Source organism: Acomys minous, assembly GCF_964271855.1.
Source record: "Acomys minous genome assembly, chromosome: 7".
In the NCBI taxonomy this organism is placed as follows: Eukaryota; Metazoa; Chordata; class Mammalia; order Rodentia; family Muridae; genus Acomys; species Acomys minous.
The window spans coordinates 117,888,575-117,909,865 of NC_140488.1; the positions used below are offsets into that span (position 1 = coordinate 117,888,575).

At 37.9% G+C, this 21,291-nt stretch overlaps 1 protein-coding gene across 5 annotated transcripts in view; it reads left to right on the forward strand.

Annotated features, from left to right (window-relative positions):
• The window catches only part of JADE3 (jade family PHD finger 3), a 71,889-nt gene extending 50,826 nt beyond the window's left edge, over nucleotides 1-21,063 (forward strand). For all 5 annotated transcript variants that reach the window (XM_084791111.1, XM_084791113.1, XM_084791110.1 and 2 more), the window contains 6 exons: nucleotides 1,125-1,336; nucleotides 7,371-7,538; nucleotides 10,766-10,882; nucleotides 13,731-14,201; nucleotides 15,269-15,389; nucleotides 18,107-21,063. In XM_084791111.1, the coding sequence (XP_084647237.1) occupies nucleotides 1,125-1,336; nucleotides 7,371-7,538; nucleotides 10,766-10,882; nucleotides 13,731-14,201; nucleotides 15,269-15,389; nucleotides 18,107-19,008 (1,991 nt within the window). In that variant the 3' untranslated portion in view covers nucleotides 19,009-21,063. The remainder of the gene's footprint in view (nucleotides 1-1,124; nucleotides 1,337-7,370; nucleotides 7,539-10,765; nucleotides 10,883-13,730; nucleotides 14,202-15,268; nucleotides 15,390-18,106) is intronic.
• The last annotated feature ends 228 nt before the right edge of the window (nucleotides 21,064-21,291 follow it).

Here is a 21,291-nt window from a genome sequence, read left to right on the forward strand (position 1 = left end):
TGAGAAGGTTTAGAGGAAAAAAGGGGAAAGGAGACATATATCTTATCTCAAAAATTCAAAAATAAACAGAGTGTTTTTGTTTATTTGAACTTTAGTTTTTAAATTTTCATAGACCAGTTCATTTTATTTTATGTGTATGAGAGTTTAGCCTATATGTTAGTTAGGGTTTCTATTGCTGTGATGAAACACCACAACCAAAGAGTAAGTTGGGAGGAAAGGATTTATTTGGCTTATACTTCCACATGGCTGTTCATTAATGAAGGAAGGGAAGGCTGGATCCTGGACGCAGGAGCTGATGCAGATGCCATGGAGAAGTACTGCTTACTAGCTTGCTTCCTCTCTAATGAATTTAGCTTGTGTCAAGTTGACACACAAAACGAGTCATTGTGTATGTACTACATACATGCCTGCTGTCTGCAAAGGCCAGAATCCTTAGAACTGGAGTTGTGAATTGTTGTGAGTCACCATGTAGGTGTGGGACTTGATCCCGAGTCCTCTGGAATAACAAGTACTCAAAACCATCTATCTGGCCCCTTAGAATAGTCTTTTAGGAGGGTATCCTTGTGTAGAGCTTTTCCTTAGGATGAATGATATTGTACTCACCCAGTTTAGAGAGCTTAAAATAAGCTTTTAAAAATATTATTAAATTAAGCATTTTTATCCAAATTAAAGAATTTTAAGTGTGTGTGTTGAGTACATACTGGGTATTATACTAAACAATGAGCAAACATCCTATCCTTACAAGGTAATAAATTTGGTACTATTCTTATTTTACAGATAAGAACAGTAAAATAACAAAGTTTATATAGCTAATATGAGACAAAGTTGGAACTTGAATCCAAGTGCTTTTATCAATACACTGAGCCATCTCACTAGCCCCCTGACTAGAATTTAGGGGGAAATGAAAGGGTTTATAATATTTTAAGAAAAATATATTTCTCCATTAATGTATCAAAGACTGTTATTATTGATGTTAGAATTTCTCTACTTAAAAAATTCCTTGAAATCTGGTTGCTTTAGATCAGAGAAAAGATGGCTTTATCCTTTAGCATTCTGCCTGCATTAGATGATTTGGGAATGACAGCTGACTGATGTGTTGGCTAATTGTTTTTATTTCTGTACAGGTTATGGGCCAATTGATGAAAATCTTATGGAAAAGACAATAGAAGTTCTGGAACGCCGTTGCCATGAAAGTATGAACCATGCTATTGTGACAGTGGAAGGTCTAGGAATAGAATATGATGAAGATGTGATCTGTGATGTCTGCCGGTCTCCAGACAGTGAAGAAGGGAATGATATGGTATTCTGTGATAAGTGTAACGTCTGTGTGCATCAGGTTAGTACAAATGGAGAGCATCCCTTCATACAAGGTCAACATTAATGTCAAAGTCAAAAGACAACTTTTAGGCATTGGTTCTTCTAGTGTTAAGATTCAGGACACTAAACTCAGATCATCAGGCTTTGCTCAAGTGTCCTTATATGATGAACCAATAATCAGAATTTTTGAAGTTCAGTAATTATTATTTATAACACCCATATCAGGGCAATGTCTTACATTTAAAGGTGAAAATAAAAATTAGACTCTGGTGGTGTGGTGGTGCACGCCTTTAATCCCAGCACTTGGGAGGCAGAGGCAGGTGGATCGCTGTGAGTTCAAGGTCAGCCTGGTCTACAAAGTGAGTCCAGGACAACCAAGGCTCTGTTATGCAGAGAAACCCTGTCTAGAACAAAATTAGACGGCTGTTGTTTAGTACTTACTCTAGAAATACTACTTCTTATGATCCCTAAGCTGCTTTACCCATCCCTGAGAGGCTAAACCTAGGTTTTTATTGTTTCACTTCATGTCTAGACTATTGGGATTATTCATTTGATTTAATCAAGGAAGTCCCTATGCTTCTTGCCTAGGAGACTCTGCTCTACATGGAAGATTTTTCTCTGCCTTAGAATCTCTAGGATATCATCACTGACCCATGATCAGTAACCTATATATAGAAAGCAAGATTTCTTATTTTAATACCCAAGGCCCTCCCTATATACTATTCCCAGAAACCTAGTGCAACCCTACTTTTAGAAACCACAGGATTCTAGGACTCTAAAGGACTGTCTTAATGCCTTAGTTTTACAAACAGTATAAGGAAAGGTTGTTCGTTATTTGACATTTCTTTCTATCACACTGTCTTATTAATAATGATAATGTTAGTGATATCAGCACTTATTTCAACTTTTATCCAAATCCTGTGCTCTATGCTCTGGTAAAACAAGGTCACATGTGGTACAGTGATGAATATTGCTAGCACTATCCTGTCTCCATTTTATAGCCATCAATGAATTTAAAAATCTCTTCGTAAATTGTGAGGTACTTGCTGCCAAAGCGTGAGGACCTGAGTTGCCAAAACACATGTAGAGAACTGAATGCAGGGCCACATCTGTAATCCCAGCTCTGCAGAGGCAGAAGACAGGAGGTTCCCTGGTACTTGCTGGCCAGCTAGCCTAGCTGAATCGAGCTTCAAATCCATTGAGAGACCCTGATTCAATAAACAAGATGGAGAGCAATTGAGGAAGATACTCAGCATTGACCTCTGGCCTCCACACACGTACAAGCACCCGTGCACACATTAGCAGACCTATATGCAATCTTGTCTTCTACCTTAAGTTATCAAAGTGTACATATCTTCCAAGCTATAGTTCATTCCAGTTCTTGATTTCTCCTACCTGAATTTTTACTCTTCTGAACATGCTTATCTTATTCATATTATTATTAATTTATCTAACAAATATTGTTTACACACTAAGCATCATCATTGAGCTAGGACTGGGCTGCATTATGATGACATAGTGATGAAGAGCCAGATATCCTTTCTGGCCCACCCCCAGAAAACCATAGTGTAATGACTAAAAAGAAACTGTCAATTTACTGTAGTGTCCAGGTTCTTATATAGATTCTAAATCCGTGCTACTGTGGTAATAGTGCATGGAAGACATAAAGATCAAAAACAACTTTCAGCAAGTGGCACTTATGTTGAATTTTAATGACTAAAACCAGATGTCATTTAAACCAGAAAGGTCTGTTCAGTCAGAAGACAATATAATATGTTCATGGCAAATAGTCAAGAGTGGGCAAAGTATATTGGAAGCATCTATGAGTACTTTAAGAATAGAGGAGTAGAGTAGCAAGAGTCAGGAAGCTGGGGGTAGGGAAGGAAAAAAGGCACACATGTGAAAGGTCAATCCTAAAAGGATATTTGTATTCTAGAAAGATCGTTTTGACCAAAATGACTAGATTAATGAGCCTGCGTAACATAGGAGATAGAAAACAACCAGGACTTAAAACTTCTCAGGTCTGTTTCCCCTTAACCTTGTGTATTGTAGGAAGAAATCAAATTGTTTTTTGTCATCAGTTATCATTATCACTGTTCTATTGTTATGAAGAGACACTATGACGAAGGCAACTCTTAATGGAAAGAAAGCATTAATTATCTGCAGTTTTAAAAGTTTATTCTCATTATCATCATGGCAGGGAACATGGTGGCATGCAGGCAGGCACTGGAACAGTAGCTAAGAGCTGTATCCTGATCCATAGGCAAAGAGAGCGAGACTCTGGGCTTGGCATGGGCTTTTGAAACCTCAAAGTCCACCCTCCCCCTCCAGTGACACACTTCTTTCAACAAGGCCACACCTCCTAATCCTTCTATCCTTTCAAATACTGCCACTCTCTGGTGACTAAATATTCAAATATATGAACCTACGGGGCCTGTTACTATTCAGACCACCACACCGACTTAGCCTCTTTCTTTACTTAGTTGTATCTCTAAAATAGTTTGGAATTTATCTTCATTGTTTCAGTTATTCACATTGGTATTATCTTTTCAGTAGAAACAAAAATCTCTGACTTGACTATGAATTTAAACTATCTGATAATACAGACCCATGAGTCCTCTCATACAGTTAATTCTAAAATTAGAAATTTCTGAAGATTTCACTTTTATCTGAAATTCTGAACCAGAACTGATTTGGGAACAATATCAGAATTTAGCTAATATGAGGCTACTTATATGTTTTTACATATTTTATACAAATACTCATAGAAAAATACTAACACATTATATTATATGGTATAATGCAGTAAGTCCTACTGGGCTTATATAATATACCATATATATAACTTTTCTAAGATCTGAACATTTCTGAACTAAATGTTTCTTATTAAAGGGTTTTCAGATAATGATAGAATCTGTAGTAGGCTTGAAGAAAATAAGACAGAGGTCATCTGTATATATTTTCTATGTTTATCTTTTACAATTAGTACAAAATATTAGTGAATTCTTTTCAGGTTGTTTGACTAACAAAATTAGCTGTAACATAATAATCCACCCCCAAATTATGGCATTTGTTTCAGAAATGTACCAAGTCACTATAAGTGATGGCCATCTCACACATTAACAATAGCCTTGCAGACTATAAACTGATATATGTGGATGCTAGGTATTTATTACAACATGAAATTTCATAAAAGGAGATTCCAAGATGGGTATGACAGTATACTTGAGGCAGGAAATTCATGAGTTTGGTGGGCCAATCTGGGATGGAATAAATATATCTGTCTCAAAAAACAGGAAACATACAAATAAAATACTGAGATTCTTATAAAGTGGGTGTCATTTGGATCATACATAACTACTTTGGTTAGAGCTCCCCCTGTTGACTATAAAGTCATTTAAATGATAATTTTAGAATATTGGTTTCCTCTTTAAAAGAATCATGGCATATTGGCATCTGGATTGATTAAACACAATTTACCTTCTTTACTTCACCACATCATGTTTATTGTTTGTTCTTCAGTGACAACAATACATTCATACTTTAGAAGTTTGTATCAACAGACTTTAGATTTTAACATCATACAAACTTAATTTTTTTTAAAGTGTGTGAAAGTTAAAACCATTCCAAGTCTTTTTGTGTGTATGTGTATATCCATGTCTACTTCTTAGGATAGAAGTTGAATACTTAGACTGATATTAGATTAAACTTGCTAATGGTCCATACTCTTAGGATTTTTATATCTGTCATGAATATTGTTGACACTGAGTCTAACATCCTGAAATTATGCTTAAAGCATATTAACACACATGATATTTTCTCAGCAGAATTCACAACCTTCATCATTTGTGCTCTATACAAAGTTGAGAATCACTATGATACATAGCCTTTTTTCTATTTTGTGACAATTATTTCTATAAAGAGGCTCACTCTGTAAATTATTTTGTGCTTCATAGAATGACCAAGAACATTCTTGGAACCAAGCACTGGCCCCAAACAGGCTCTAATTTTGGGAGGAGTTTTTGTCATTCTCTGGCAACATTCTGGGCCTCAAAGAAAAAGAGTTTCAAAGATAGGAACCTTATAAAATGATGCCCTGCTCATATGGGAGCCAGCCTAGTTGGAAGTCTAGCTTAAGTTCTTGAGCCAAATTATTAATTTGTTCTCACAACACACCTACTCAAAGCATGGGGAAGGGGCATTTGAGCTAACTTAGTGGGGAGAGTTATTCCTAGTGACCTTCCATTCTCACTCACTAAGGTTATGAAGCAGAAGGACAAATGAGAAAAGTAGAACACAGATGCTATGTAGTTTGAGGAAAATCATGTGACGTACAGGGTGGGAGTCAGGCAGTAGGGCAGAGAAAAGAAGCCAACGTAGCCTGAGTGGAGTTTGGGAATGTGGGCTAGAGTTTAATCCAGGTATGGAAAGTAAGAAAATCTTAACTGCACAAAGAGAAGATGATCTGATAGACTAGAGAAACTGCCTAGCAAGACACATGGACATGAGAACTGGAGTAGACAGTTATGTAGAAAACTGAGAGACCTGCTTATACAAATTGGACACCATGTGTTTAACTGTGATGGGAAGTCAGAAGAGATAATAAGGTATAAGGAGGTGAAAACTTGAGAGCAAGGCCAGCAAACCTTTTCTTTAAAGGGTCAGAAACACTTTAGGCTTTGTCAGCTGCATATAGTCTCTATTGTGTGTTTTTTCCTTTTCTTCTTAGGACTCTTTATGTAAATAACATTCTCATTTTGTTAGCACTATAAAGCAGGTCTTAAGCAGTAACCATCACCTAGTGCAGATGATGGTGGTCAAATGAGATAAGAACAGGAAAAATCCCAAGAGGATTTGCTGCTGTGCATGATTTTACTTAGAAGAATCTGATAACTAAATAAAAAGGAAGGGTTAAAAATGTGAAGAATGAGTGTTAAAAAAAAAAAAGAAATTCTAGAATAGTGTGACAAGAAGTTGGATGGAGCAGTAGTCGTGAGGATGGGGACTGAAAGAATGCTCAGCGTCTGGGGCCTCAGTGTAAGAAGTAAATGCAAACATCTGGGGCCAGTGGATGAAGGTAAAGTGGGTGATAAAAGTCCAGGAATTTGGTCTGGAATATGGAAAAGGAAGCATGGTATGGAATGGAAAGGAAGAAATTAGAAATGGATAATGATAACTCTTAATGGATCTCACCTAAGTGTGACTTTCTTGGAACCCACAGAAATTTTGGAACTGCTAGGTTGAATCAGTTGATGATATAGGGTATATTTAGTCATGTGAGGAACCTAGAGGCACCCATGTTCCTTCTGAAATAGAGTAGAGCAATACACAAAGGAGAAATGGACAAAATTGAAGATGAAGGCATCTAGAAAAAATTTTAAGTAATCTTCTATCTCTGTGAATTATTCTTTTATTTCCAATATCATTCCATAAGGAATTTAAAAGGCTCCCAGAATTCATCATGGATTATTGTGATTCAGTTCACAAGTATCCTTTTTATTCAACCCAAGCAAATAATTTCTATAACTTGCTGACTGTTTTTATGTACCATGTACTATTAGACTTTATAAGCATTAATTTATTTGTATTTGATAAATTTTACTATTTTCCAACAGATTTTTTTTCTTGATCATAGCAGTACATGACATGTTGAAGTTATTCCATTATTGCATAGCTGACCTATTACATAAACATTGAAGTTTGGAGAATGGGAAAAATTATTTTCAATGAAAATTTTAAAAAGAAAAATATCTATAATCCAACTCTCAGTTAATTGTTGAGCCAACCATGGGGTGAATCACTACCTAGTCTTTTTCTATCTTCCTTAAAGTTCTCATAAGTAGGCATGCTAATCTTGGTTCAGATTCTGCTACAAGCTTGTTTTTTTTTTTTAAGAGTTTAAAAATTACTAAATCCTGGATATGAACTTGTTCAGCTACATTTGCCCTTCTCCCCAAAATAGAGAGTATTCGGTTAACTGTATCAATGCATGTTTTTATGCTAATAGAAAGATACTAATTGTTCTTCCTTCTTTTCCTCATGCCTCCCTACAGGCTTGCTATGGCATCCTCAAAATTCCAGAAGGCAGCTGGCTATGTCGCGCCTGTGTGCTGGGCATCAGTCCACAGTGCATTTTATGTCCTAAGAAACGTGGAGCCATGAAGACCACCAGGACAGGGACTCACTGGGCTCATGTCAGCTGTGCCCTGTGGATTCCGGAAGTAAGTAACTATCCAAATTTGTGCCCATTTCCTCCAGGGTGCCCTTCTTCCCATAATGTTTAGACAGACTCAGACTGATCATGGAAATGCTTCCTTTTCAACTGTATTTCTGAGATTTCTATGCTGCCTCAGATCTTCTTGGACAAAACTGCATTTTAGCCCAGACTTATGTATTTGTGGGTGATACTTTCAGTGGTATTTGATAAATTTTTATGAGAGAAGAGGCATAAAAGTTCAAGGTGTGGGGCTGGAGGTGGCTTAGCTGTTAGGAGCACATACTGCTCTTACAGAGGATCCAAGTTCTGTTCCCAGCACCATGTCAAGCAGTTCACAGCTAACTGCCTGTAACTACTTCCCAGGGAACGATGGTGTCTGGCCTCCAGAGGCACCTGTACACATATACACATACACATATGCATACACATGTATATGCATAATTTTAAAATAAATATTTTAAAACTATTTACTATTTTTAAGTAGATTACTTTTTAAAAAGACAAGGGTCTGAGAGACAACATTTTTAAAGTAAAGGTTACCTTAAACTACCTGTAGTCACAAATCAGAGTAAGACATGAAATACCACAGAAACATACAAATAGCATCTGGATCCCTCAGATTCCTTTCTTTCCTTATTTCCTGAGAGTAACAACCATTTTAATTTTATCACTCTAGATAAGATTTGTCTGTTTTTAAGCTTCATTATAAATGGAATTCGTATAGTAAGTATTCTTTTCTGTCTGGCTAGCACTCCATGTTGTAGTATATGTATCAGTAGTTCATCAATTTACGTTGCTTAGTAGTTTACCATTATATGTATAGATTATCCATTCTGCTTTGGGTCTCTAATTTTAGGCTGTTACAAATAAAATGAGCAATCACTCTTGCCCACTGTAGTGGTTGTCCTTTACTTTGTTTTTGTTTGTTTGTTTGCTTGTTTACTTTTTTAAAGACATGGACTCTGGGCTGGAGAGATGTCTCAGCAGTTAAGAGCACTGTCTGCTCTTCCAGAGGTCCTGAGTTCAATTCCCAGCCACCACATAGTAGCTCATAAACCATCTGGTTTATGAGATCTGGTGCCCTCTTCTGGTGTATAGGCATACATGTAGGCAGAACACTGTACACTGTATATGTAATAAATAAATAAATCTTAAAAAAAAAATAAAGACAGGGACTATATTACTGACTAGCTGCCCTGAAACTCACAAAATCCACCTACCTCTGCCTCCCAAATTCTGCTATTAAGGGCCACCACACCTAGTTGTCCTTTACTAATAAAGCTCTTTTGGGGACTTAAACTCAACATATACCTAATACTTTTATTCAAAATTACATTCCTTGTTATCTACCCTATCCTTTAGTTGCAAGTAGTTATTCACTAACTTACTTACAATATGACTTCTAAACTGAGCATGGTAGTACATTCCTATAATCTCTATACTTGGGAGGCTGAGGCAGGAAGATTGAGATCTTGAAGCCATCTTACATAGCCAGCCTACATAGCTAGACCCTGTAAACAAACAAACAAGAACAACAGTATGGGGTAGGGTATAGTAAGTGGTAGAGTATTTGCCTAACATAAACAATGCAACTTTCCAGTACCAAAAAATTAAAATGAAAAAAGGTCGAAGCCAGGCCTGTTATCATAATGCCTGTAATCCTGCATCTTTGGATGGAAAAGCAGTATCATCAAAAGTTCAAGCCAACATGGGCTGCATAGCAATCTCAAAGCTAGCCTAAGCTATATAATGAGACCACGTCTCAGAGAGTATTCACTAGGGATGTGCCAGCCCTGGGCTTGATCCCCAGCACTACACACATAAGAATAAAACCAATCACCTATAATCCCAACATTCAGAAGGCTAGAATAAGAAGTTCATGAGTTAAGGGCCATCCTGGGCTACAGAGACCCTATCTCAAAAAGAAAACATAAAACTTCACAGTTAATTAAGTTTCTCTTAAGTCTTCTAATTCTTGATTTCTATTTTTTTTATTTTTTATTTCTAATACACTTTTAATTATTAAAGATCTCTCTTTCCTGATCTAGACAGAACGTGTACTAGAAGAATCATCTTTGTTTGATAGTTACTTACTTTTTAAAGCCTTTTTCTTTATGGTCCTGGAGAGATCATCCAGGGCACTGGCTGCTCTTCCAAAAGACCTAGGTTCAAATCCCAGCAACCACATGGTAGCTTACAACTATCTGTAACTCCAGTTCCAAAGAATCCAGTGCTTTCTTCTGGCCTTTGTGAACACTGCATGCATATGACTAACAGGAAAAACACTTATACGTGTAAAATAAAATGAAAATTTTATAAAGTTTATTTCTTTAAAAGACATGTATAGCCGGGTATGGCGGCGCATGCCTTTAATCCCAGCACTTGGGAGGCAGAGGCAGGCAGATCGCTGTGAGTTCAAGGCCAGCCTGGTCTACAAAGTGAGTTCAGGACAGCCAAGGCTACACAGAGAGACCTTGTCTCAAAAAAACCAAAAAAAGGCATGTATAAAGTTGTTTTTAAAAAACTAGAGCAATTTTTTTTTTACCAGTAGTTACATGACCCTTTGTTTCCATATGGAAATTTTTTCCATCCTTTTTAAAGTATCCCTTTCCTTTCAGCATTCCCAAAGACTTAATTTCACTTTGAAGCTACTTTGGCTGAGAGAGTAGGGTAAGATGATAATAGTTACATAGTCTTAAAGATTGGGGTTTAGAAGTGGTATCATCCTCATCCTTTCCAATTACATGCTACAGTCTCTTCATTACATAAATTTGCTGCTACTTTCCAACAATATTATGCTGCTGTGTAAACAAAATATAAAGATCTGTCACTACCTGTCTTACCGGTTAAATGAAATAGTAAGGCACGTGGTATAATCTCAGACTTAAGAGAGATTCTAGAATTTCTGAGCTTCATTTCCTTTCTTTAGAAGCTTTCTTCTAAGTAAAGATGGATACATCTTGATTCTTTAAGATAACCATGCCTATGTAGTCTACACTCTTGTACTCTCATCACATATATGAATTGTTTACATTACTAGAAATGATTGAAGGACTGATCAGTGGAAAGAAACATCTATTGTGTATTCTTAGTTCCATACTAACCTTGGAAGATATGGTTTACCTCATTGTTTTAATGTTCTCAGCTTCATATAACATCATTTTTAGTTTGTGAAAAGTGTTTCTGAGATGTCTTAATGCTTCTGCCTTATGATGATGTTTTTATTTGTAGGTTAGCATTGCTTGTCCTGAGAGAATGGAACCTATCACGAAAATCTCCCATATCCCACCTAGCCGGTGGGCCTTAGTTTGCAACCTTTGCAAAGTGAAAACAGGAGCTTGTATTCAGGTAAGTCCACTGAGAAGTGGTGAACTGAGCTAAAACTAAGTTGATCTGACTCACGGTGCCAGTAAGAGTGTCCTGTTAATCCAGAAATCACTTAAGAGGCTCTCTACTCTGTGCAGGGTGGTGCCATTCCACATACCATTTGTGGAAATCTTTTCAGATGTTGCTTCTGGACTATTTGGCCTGTTTTTCCAAAGATTTATTTTTATTTATGTGTATGTGTGGGTTCCCCCAGAGACCAGAAGAGGGTGTTAATCCCCTGGAGCTGAAGCTACAGGTGGTTGTGAGGCACCCAGCATGGATTCTGAGTGTTGAACTTGGATCCTCTGAAAGAGCAGTAAATGTTCTTAACCACTAAGCCATCTCTCCAACCCTTGACCTATTCTTTTCAACATTCATATTGGTTGCCAAAAATGGTGATACACACCTTAGGCCCACCTACTCAGGAAATTGAGGCAAAAGAGAATCTTTTCAGCTCAGAAGTTCAAGGCCAGCCTGAACAACATAGTGACACCCCTTCTGTAAATAATATATTCATAGTAGTATTGAACCTTCATTTTTTAGTGTCAGAGCTCATATATTAAATTCATTCTGAGTAGGAATAAGCTATGAGTTTCATCCATTAACTGTCAATGACTTTAAGATCCAGATGATTAGATAGATGCTTCTGCAAACAAATTATTTGGGTGTTAAAAGGTATATTTGAATAAATACAGTCTGGTGACTAGTTTTAAAAATCATTTTCATAGGCATCTATGTTACATGTGGTAGGTAGTACAGGTAATATTTTCTGAGATATCTGAGGTACAATGTTCATTTCACTTTCTGTTCCAAACATAATAAGGTAGCTCCGCTTATAAGTAGAAAGGAAGGACTGGCCTTTCATTCCATAGACGTACTGCATTTAAGCTGCAGACTGGTTGAAATTAGATTTGCCTGCAGACCTTAAGTAAAAGGGATCTCGGTAATGACATAACTTAGGGATGTCTCATTTAGTTCACTGCTGCTTAGCATAACAGGTTGCAGACTTGTCATCTGACAAATATGAACCTTTATCTTGCTTTAAAAGTTTTTATGTTGGCTCATTTTATTTATCTTAACTATAACATTTTATTGTTTATAAAGGGAAGTGCCCCCCTGATAAAAACTGACTGTGCTGTCTAATTTTATGTCAACTTGACACAAGCTAGAGTCATTTTAAAAATAAGTCAATTGAGAAAATGCCCCTAAATAAATTGGCTTGTAGACAAGCCTGTGGTGCATTTTATTGACTGATGACGAATGTAAGATATCTCAACTGTGGGTGCTTGAAAAGAAGTTTAATTAATAAATGCAAGGCTGGATTAGATAATCTTAGAATTATGCCCTATTCCTGAATTTTTTTTTAATGCTGTTGAATTTGTTTAAGTGTGGTTTTGTTTTTTGTTGTTGTTGTTGTTGTTGTTGTTGTTGTTGTTGTTGTTGTTTTTGAGACAGGGTTTCTTTGGGTAGCCTTGGCTGTCTCAGACTTGTTTTATAGACCAGACTGGCCTAGAACTCTCAGAGATCCACCTGCCTCTGCCTCTGTCTCTCTGAATGCTGAGATTACAGTTGTCTGCGTGCTACAGCACCCAGCTGGCTAAATTCTTCCTATTCTGTCTATGAATAGTCAGTGTATGGCCCATAGTAGTACTTAATAAATGTGTTAAATCTATCAGAGAGTGGCAGAATTGTACAAACTTAATTTTAAAATATCTGTAACCATATTCTCCAGTAAAATTGACTACAGTGATGGAAATGTTCGTGTGTGTGTGTGTGTGTGTGTGTGTGTTTTGTGTATGTGTATGTATTAATCTAGTTTTAATGTAGCTAATGTGACTGAGTTAAATGTTTCATTGTATGTCATTTTTAAAATAACATGTATTTTTTGAGGGAGATTAGAAGACACCTTGTAAGATTCAGCTCTCTTCTACCATGTGGGTCCTAGGGATTGAATTTGTCATCAGTTTTGATGACAGGCTTCCTTACCTGCTGAGCCATTGGTCCTCATTGTATGTAATTTTAATTAACTTTTTTTTTCCCGTAGTTTAGGGGATGAAACCCAGAGCATCACACATGCAACACAACAAGTGTTACAGGGAACAACATTTTGGCCCCATTTCAATTAATTTAAATTCAAGTAGTCTTTCATGACTGGTTGTCTAGTCTAATGGATAGCTCAGCTGTATAAGAACAATTTTAGGAACTTAAGTATTAGGTATTATGTTCTTAAGTGTTAAGGTATTGAAGTTCCTGTGACCTTTTAGAGCCATGGATGTGCTACCAACAATATTAGCTATGTCTTTTATTTGTTCTGAGCAATTGCTTTTTCAGTAGTTTATGGTGTTGCCTGAATTAATGACATACTGGTGCATAGGGAGTTGACATAGCTTCTGTTTTAAGCTTTATGGCCAGGAATTTTTCAGTTATTAGTAAGTAGTATGTGAAAAGTACTATATTAAAAGCATATATTGATGTAGAGAACACAGGGAAGAAAGCATATAAGTTTACATAAATCAGAGACTCCTCAAAAAAGTCAAGTGAATGTTTGCTGCTTGAATTGAAACCTCAAAATGGGAATTTCATATTTTTGCCTGGTTTGTTGTTTTTGTTTGTTTGTTTGTTTTCTATATGAGCAAGTTTCCTGGGTAATTTATAAAAAATGTCTTACTTGTAAGATACTTTTCTGTTTTTCTTTTTGTTTCATCTTTTTTTGTTGTTGTTAAATATTTGTCATGTTCAATCCTTCCTGCTGTCTTTCTTTTTATAAGCTCATAGATATAAGCTCAGTCCTTTTCCTGTCCTCTGCATTGACACATTCTTTCTCTTTCAGTGCTCTATAAAAAGCTGTATCACTGCATTCCATGTCACCTGTGCCTTTGAGCACGGTCTGGAAATGAAGACCATACTAGATGAAGGGGATGAGGTGAAGTTCAAGTCGTTTTGCCTCAAGCATAGCCAAAACAAGCCAAAACTTGGGGAGGATGAACACCACCACCCCAGAGCTGGTGAGCAGAGCCAGGCAAAAAGTGAAAAAACCAGCCTACGGGCACAGAAGCTTCGTGAGCTAGAGGAAGAATTTTACACTTTGGTCCAGGTAGAAGATGTTGCCAAAGAGCTGGAGTTATCTGTGTTAACTGTTGACTTCATCTATAACTACTGGAAACTCAAGCGCAAAAGCAACTTCAATAAGCCATTAATTCCTCCAAAAGAGGAAGAAGAAAATGGCTTGGTACAGCCAAAAGAAGAAAACATTCACACTCGCATGAGAATGTTTATGCACCTGCGGCAGGACCTAGAGAGGGTAAGATGACCAATTCTAACTAATGTCTGCATAAAGATAGCCGATATCACTTCCAGTTTTAAAATGACCACTCTATTTATAGTGTGAGCTTCTGTGTCCTTCCTTATCGTCTGAGTTCACTGTGACGCAGATGTTGGGTTCTGTTTAAAATTTGACAACTGATTGGAGAGGCTTTAGGCATTATGCTCTATGTATTATTCTCAGTTGATTCACTTTTTAATTCACTGTTGAGTCTAAAATGGCGTGGCTATATTTTATTAACATATTCTTGAGACTGGAGCCTAAAGAATAAATTTTGTCCCAAAATGCACTGTCTCAGGGTTTCTCAAACTCAGCACTATTGACATGTTGACATTTTGAGCTCCCTAGTTATTTGTTATGGACTTTTATTGCCTTTTATTATAAATGGCAGGATAGGCTATTTAGCAGCATCAGTGATCTCTAATCTCAACCCATTAGATGCCGGTATCACTGCTTATAAACTTGGTTTAGACAACCAAAATTGTTTTCCAGCTCTACCAGATTGCCCCCAGGGGTTAAAATCATCTCTGGGTGATAGCCACCTCACTGGGTAATTTAACTCGTGATATATTCATCAGGTAAATTAAGTGCTACAAAAATTGAAAAGTTAGGTGCTGTGCTGTATTTACCTTAGGGAATTTCATAATTGTATAATTCTAGAAATGAGCCAGACCTGATGGTACAGATGCCAAGTGCTATCATTTATACTCTGGGATAGAAAGGGAAAGCTACAGTATGATACCATTATCTTCTCACCTAGAAATGTATACATAAATATTGATTATGTTACAGTGTAGACTAGAGAGTAGGTTTCAGAGAGAACCTTGAAACACTTGCTCTTACAGCAGATTTACATAGGGACCATGTCCTCATGATTGTCCTGCTGTAGTAATTCCTTTGGTTTGGTCTTGGTCTGTGGCCCTTGGGTCTTGTCTTCATTCCTCACAGCCACCCGAACCCAGTGGTCTTCAATGTAGCTGAACAATTTGAACTGTGAATTTGCTTAATGTGACAAAAATGTTTATTTGCTGGGGATTTTCTTGCAGGTCCGAAATCTTTGCTATATGATAAGCAGGCGAGAGAAGCTGAAACTGTCACACACCAAAGTACAGGAACAGATCTTTGCTTTGCAAGTCCGGCTTATCAATGAGGAAATGGCAGAAGAAGGTAACCTGTTTGTTAAAGTTGTCTGAGCGAATATAGAGGATTTGGTTATGTGTATACTGCTTTTACAGTTTAATTGTGTATCTGTTGTGCCATTTAAAGATTGTTTCATTTTCTTCCATCTAATCCTGATAATGCAGCATATTTTACTGTCAACTTGCATGGTAAGAAATTCCTGAGAAGAAACATGCTTCCTTCCCAATAAATAAGGATGGAAAAGAAATTCCAGGGTAGGGTTAGAGGAGTTGTAAGTCTGAGGTACATAATCTAGATCCCAGACAAAATTTTATGCCATTAATTACAACCATGAAAGTATTTTGTAATTACCAAATTCACTTAAAATCAAGAAGCTAGCCGGGCAGTGGTGGTGCACGCCTTTAATCCCAGTACTCGGGAGGCAGAGGCAGAGGCAGGTGGATTGTGTGATTTCGAGGCCAGCCTGGTCTACAAAGTGAGTCCAGGACAGCCAAAGCTACATAGAGAAACCCTGTCTTGAAAAACTTTAAAAAAAAAGTCAAGAAGCTAGCACCAGCTCCCAGCTCCCAAAAAACATTTAATTCCAGGGTTACTCATAACAGATTCTCTTAAAAGTCGTTCTCAGCCAGAAGTTAAAAGATATATTTCTCATCTTTTTATTAAATCACTAATATTTATTGAGAACCTTCTAGAGCAGTGGTTCTCAGCCTATGGGTTGCAGCCCCTTGGGGGTCAACCAACCCTTTCACAGGGATCACCTAAGAGCATTGGAAAACACAGCTGTTTACATTATGGCTCATAATGGTAGCAAAATTATAGTTATGAAGTAACGAAAATACTTTTATTTGGTGGGAGGGTTATGGCAACATGGGGAACCTGTATTAAAGGATCTTAGCATCAGGAAGGTTGAAAACCACTGTACTAGGGACTAGGAACTAAACTAGAGGATAGAGCAGTCAACAAGAGGGGTAATGTGAATAAATTGTAATAAATAAAATACACATTTTAAAAATTCTGGCAGAGGAGGCAGGAAAAAGAGAGAATCCCTACACTATCCCCTTGGTGATAGAGATGGGTGATGATAATTGCAGTAACCCAAACTGGAAGTGTGACTAGAATCTTGACAGTCATATACAGTGACACCTCCCTGTGCTTCTCTTTATAGAGAGATAGGTGGAAGAATCTGAGCACTATAGGTTATTGGGCAAAATGTATAGAATCTGCATCTGCTAAAAGCCAATCATAAACTAAGATACATGTATAGAAAGAAGATGTCAGGTAGACATCAAAAGCTTTTGGGGTATTTGTGACTGTAGCTACTCAGCCATGAGGTTAGTGTGTAACATGACTCCCAAAACAATAAGAAGCAAAGGATAATAGGGAGGTGTCCCCTGTGAGCTACAAGATTAGACTCAGCCAAGTAGCTTGATTATGAGAATATGGCTTACAGCAACAACAGGTGGCAAGCCCTAGCAGAGATGGTAGCTGTAGTTATTCAAAATAGACCCTCAGGGAATGCATGCTGCCCTTTAGGACACCTGCAAGCCATCTTCTTTATATCTCATTTTTATAAAGCTATGTATTGTAAGATGATAATGGGCAAAGGCCAATATCCAGATAATTACTACTTCCCTGGATAATCCTATATGTTATGATTCCTTCCTGCTGGCCTCTACCACTATCAAACCTTGCCCAGGGCCAACAAGATGGCTCAGCAGGTATAAACACTTGCTTTGAAAGCCTGGTGGCCTGAGTTTGATCCTTAGAACTCATGTAAAGATGGAAGGAAAGAACTGATACCATAAAATTGTCATCTACCTCCACACACGTTGTGCCCATACATTGGTCCAATAATATTTTTTAAATTATCCCACATCCCCACAATGGTCATTTCTAATCATGCTATCATATAGATTAAGGGCATAAATATTCAGTAACCACTCACCGCTTCCAGTGCCAGGTTAAATATTTATTTACCTTTGCCCCACTAAAACCTGCACTGTGTTTCTGAGGTTTTCTATTTTACTTGTTTGGGGATGCCCAGAAAGGCTAGGAGAATAAGACCAGAAATGTCGGTGTTTGGGGCACACCTTGCCCAATCATAAACACACAAAGAAAGCATTCCAAACCACTGCAAGTGACATTCTTTATAGGAATGAAATGCAAGAAAAAGTCTAGGGGAAGAGATCTGTTAGTGAAGTTCAATCTCCAACACTCAAATAAAAAGCTTGTGTGGTGCACACCCTTGTGGTGTGATTCCAGAACTGGTTAGGTGGAGACAGGAGGACCCCAGAAGTTTGCTAAGTGTAGCCAGTTGTTAAGCTCAGGATTCAGTAAAAAGCCTTGTCTCAAATAATAAGTAGAGAATGGGTAAAGAAAACAACCAGCCTCAGCCTGTGGCCTCCACGTGAGTGTACACATGTACAATTGCACCCACACGTACACAAAGAAATGAAAGATGTGGCAATAGGGACGTAAGACAGAGCACACTAGTTGTTGCTATTATTTTGTAGGTTAGGAAAGCAAAGATGAAAATCTTGGGAGCCATGGATAGTATCTTCTGGGGTACTCTGGGTTCATCCTCTACTGCAGCTCACTGCAGCTGCTCACCATGGTGTCCATGCTCATCAAAGACAGGTGTTCATTACACATTTGGAACAATAGGTTTGTGAACTCACTTTGCGATACATATATATGCTAATAATTAAATCAATTGTTAAACAAATCTTTCTTTTTGATCTTAGGAGCTTCTTTGACCGATGCCCTAGAAAACTCATTGTTGTACCAACCACCACAAGTTACCTTAAAGATAAAAATGCCTAAATCAGCCTCAGAAGATGGTAGAGACAGCTCCACTGAAACTGAGCACCAACCCTCCTCTTCTGGCAGCAGCTCGCCTGGTCACAGCAAAAGGAGCCCACAGATGCCTGAGGAGCCACTGGCTATGGATATGAAAAGATATCCAAGATATCCACTAGAAAGCAAGAGTAATTGTCTGCCGGCTAGCCGAAGCCATTCTCCCAGGAGTTCTAGTCCTGCTCGGAGAGCTCTGTCTGCAGAGTTCTATCATGGGCAATCATTAGGGAAACCTCTGGCCCTTCAGGCTGCCCTACATGGACAGGCCTCTATGGGTAATGGGAAGAGTCAGCCTAACTCCAGGCTTGGCAGTTCCAACGGCCTGGAGGGCAACTGGTCTGGGAATGTCACCCAGAGAGAGAATTCAGATGAGGTGTTGTGTGACCAGGAGTCCGTGCTTAGCTCTCACTTGCCCAGTCAGGGCAATGTTAGAAAATCTGGTATAGAACATTTCAGCAGGTCCTTTAAGGAGGCCACCAATACATGGGTGAAGCCCACTGAGGACCTCCCATATTGTGTTAAGCCAGCTAAGAGTGTGAGCACTAAGGAGCAGTTGTGGGGTAGACAGTTTCTCAGGCGGTCCACAGGAAGAACCTCATATCAGGAAACCGATGGGTATTGCCCTGATTTGGAACCTAGTGATTCAGAAGCAGAAGGGGAGGGGAATAAAGAAACAGTAAGGGTAAAGAGAGAGAGTTCTGATAGAGAGAATCCTCCCCATGACTCTGCTCGGGAGTCCCAGGGGAAAAGCAGGACACATCCTCATTCCCACAGCTCAATGCAAAGGTGATCAGAAACGCCTAAGGGTAACCCAGCCTTTGCCTTTTTCCCTATATACTGGGGAAAATCTAAACACCAAAAGGATTCTAGTGTATGTTAGGAAGAATTGCAGGGAAATGATGGTTTGAATTTTTGAAAAGGTTTCAGGTCTAGTTTTTATAAGCACATTGCAAGAGTTGCAGATTGTCTGAGGTTGCTTTGTCAGAGGCTGCTGGGAACAGTTTTGCCCAGAGTATTTGCTCAGTGAATACTTCAGGGCAGCTTTCCGGTTACATTAACACACTGATTAATCATGTATTAAGAATCCTTGCATTGTCAATGTCTTTGCAAGAGAACATGACAGACACTAAAACTACTTACCTTTTGAAACTATAACATGTGTCTCCTTAAAGCTCATGTCTGTAGAAAGTTTCTAATTCCACTGGCATCTGTAAAACCTCTTCAAGGGAGAGAGCAGGAGAGTAGCATTCCTAGATACTGTCACTTACTGTTGTCTTCCTTGCTTCATGCAGGGTTGAGTTTCTTTCACAGTATCATACCTAACAAAGTCAGTTCTCCTAAGTGTCCAGTGCCTGTTCCTAGACCTGCTTGTTGGGGGACACACTCACAACTCTCTCATCCAGCTAACAAGCTAACTTGTGGATAGTGTTTACAAAGTACAAAAGTACTACTTCCAAGGAAAATGCTCTGCTTCTCAAGGCATTTGTGAAGACATCCAGAGCCTTTCCCAAAGTGTGACCTTTTCTGGGATATTTGTACCAGGTCAGGGTTTTTTGTGTTGTTTTCAAATAAGTTTGACTAAAGTTTGGCTGACAGTTTTTGTACACCTGCTTTAATGTTTATAAAATTTTTATTGAGGTATAATTAAAATATAGTGTAATGCACAGAGGCTTAAGTATTCTTACCTGCTTTAATTTTGAAACAGATTTTTATTGTCAGAAATTTGAAAGCATGTGTTTAACACATGGATATAATTTAGCTTTGTATGAATTTTGAATCCAAGGCAATTTCCCAAGCATAAAAGTTGGAGCCATTTTTCAGAACTTGCTTGTACCACATTACCAAATAATCGGCCTTGATTCATTTCTAGAGGAAGAGAATTTTGAAGCAGAGGAAGAAACAAGTCAGCTTCCCATTTTAAGAAAAAGGGGAAAGTAGCAGTTTGTAAAAATGTTAGGCAGACTGTAATTCTCAGCTCCCTTTTCTTCTTAGCCTTAAAATAATATTCTCTTTCTTCTAGTTTGGGAACATATAGAGAGAATTTTCAAATAAGAGTCCATTTTCGATTTCTGAAGTTTCGTGCTGGTAAAAGAAGCCAGCTGCAGTAGGTGCCAATGCTATGGAGCTAGGAAACTAAGCAGTTTGCTTGTCCCCCACTTTCATTCTTAGAGTCTTGTTAAAGGCTTCTTTGGGATCTTGTTTTCTCCTTCTTTGAAAACCTCTGTATTTTGCCTCTCTGGCTGCATCTTCAAAATGTTTATTTTGTGCCTATGAACATGTGTGAACATACCATGACATGTAGTAGGTGTCCTGTGTCTTAGTTGAAAAATTAGGAAGAGAACTTCCTCTCTTCATATCCTCAGCTTCAGTGCTTATTTGAATACTCATGGGGCTCACATCAATTTGACACTTTTGTGATAATGAGAGTATAATGGAGCTGAGTTGTAATTTCCTTACCTTAAAGGCCAATGGGTTGCCTGTGGCCTTTCATGCCTTTGAATTCTGAGTGTGTGGAGGGCCAAACACAGAAACAGTGCTTTAGCCAAATTCTATATGTAATGCCACTGAGAGAGTATTGCCTGAAATATCATTGGAGTCAGGGAGATAAAATGGTAATTTCTTCTTTTTTTTACAGAATTTTCCCGAGCAAAAAAATGAGCCTTCAGTTGTATACATTCCAAATGCCACAAAATGCATCTGCTACATCTTGTTATTTGAAGTATTACCTCTTAACTTTGTTAATGTTTTCCATCTTATATAATTCAAGTTTTGAAGAGGAATTCAATCTTTTTTCAAATGTCACCTTTTTATCAATACTTTTTCATTAAATTATAAAAACTGTTAACTACTGTCAGTGTGGTTATTTTCTATTTTGGCATACTGATTTTTTAATTGATGAATTTACTGAATGTTTAAAAATCATACCCATGAAAGCAAACTAAAGGGAGGTTGGAGAGGGAAAATTGAATGTTTAGAACCACAAATCATCTGGGTATGGTGACACACTCTTAGAATCCCAGCATTGGAGGCTGAGGCAGGAAGATAACTTCTAGGATAGCCCGGGCTACATAAC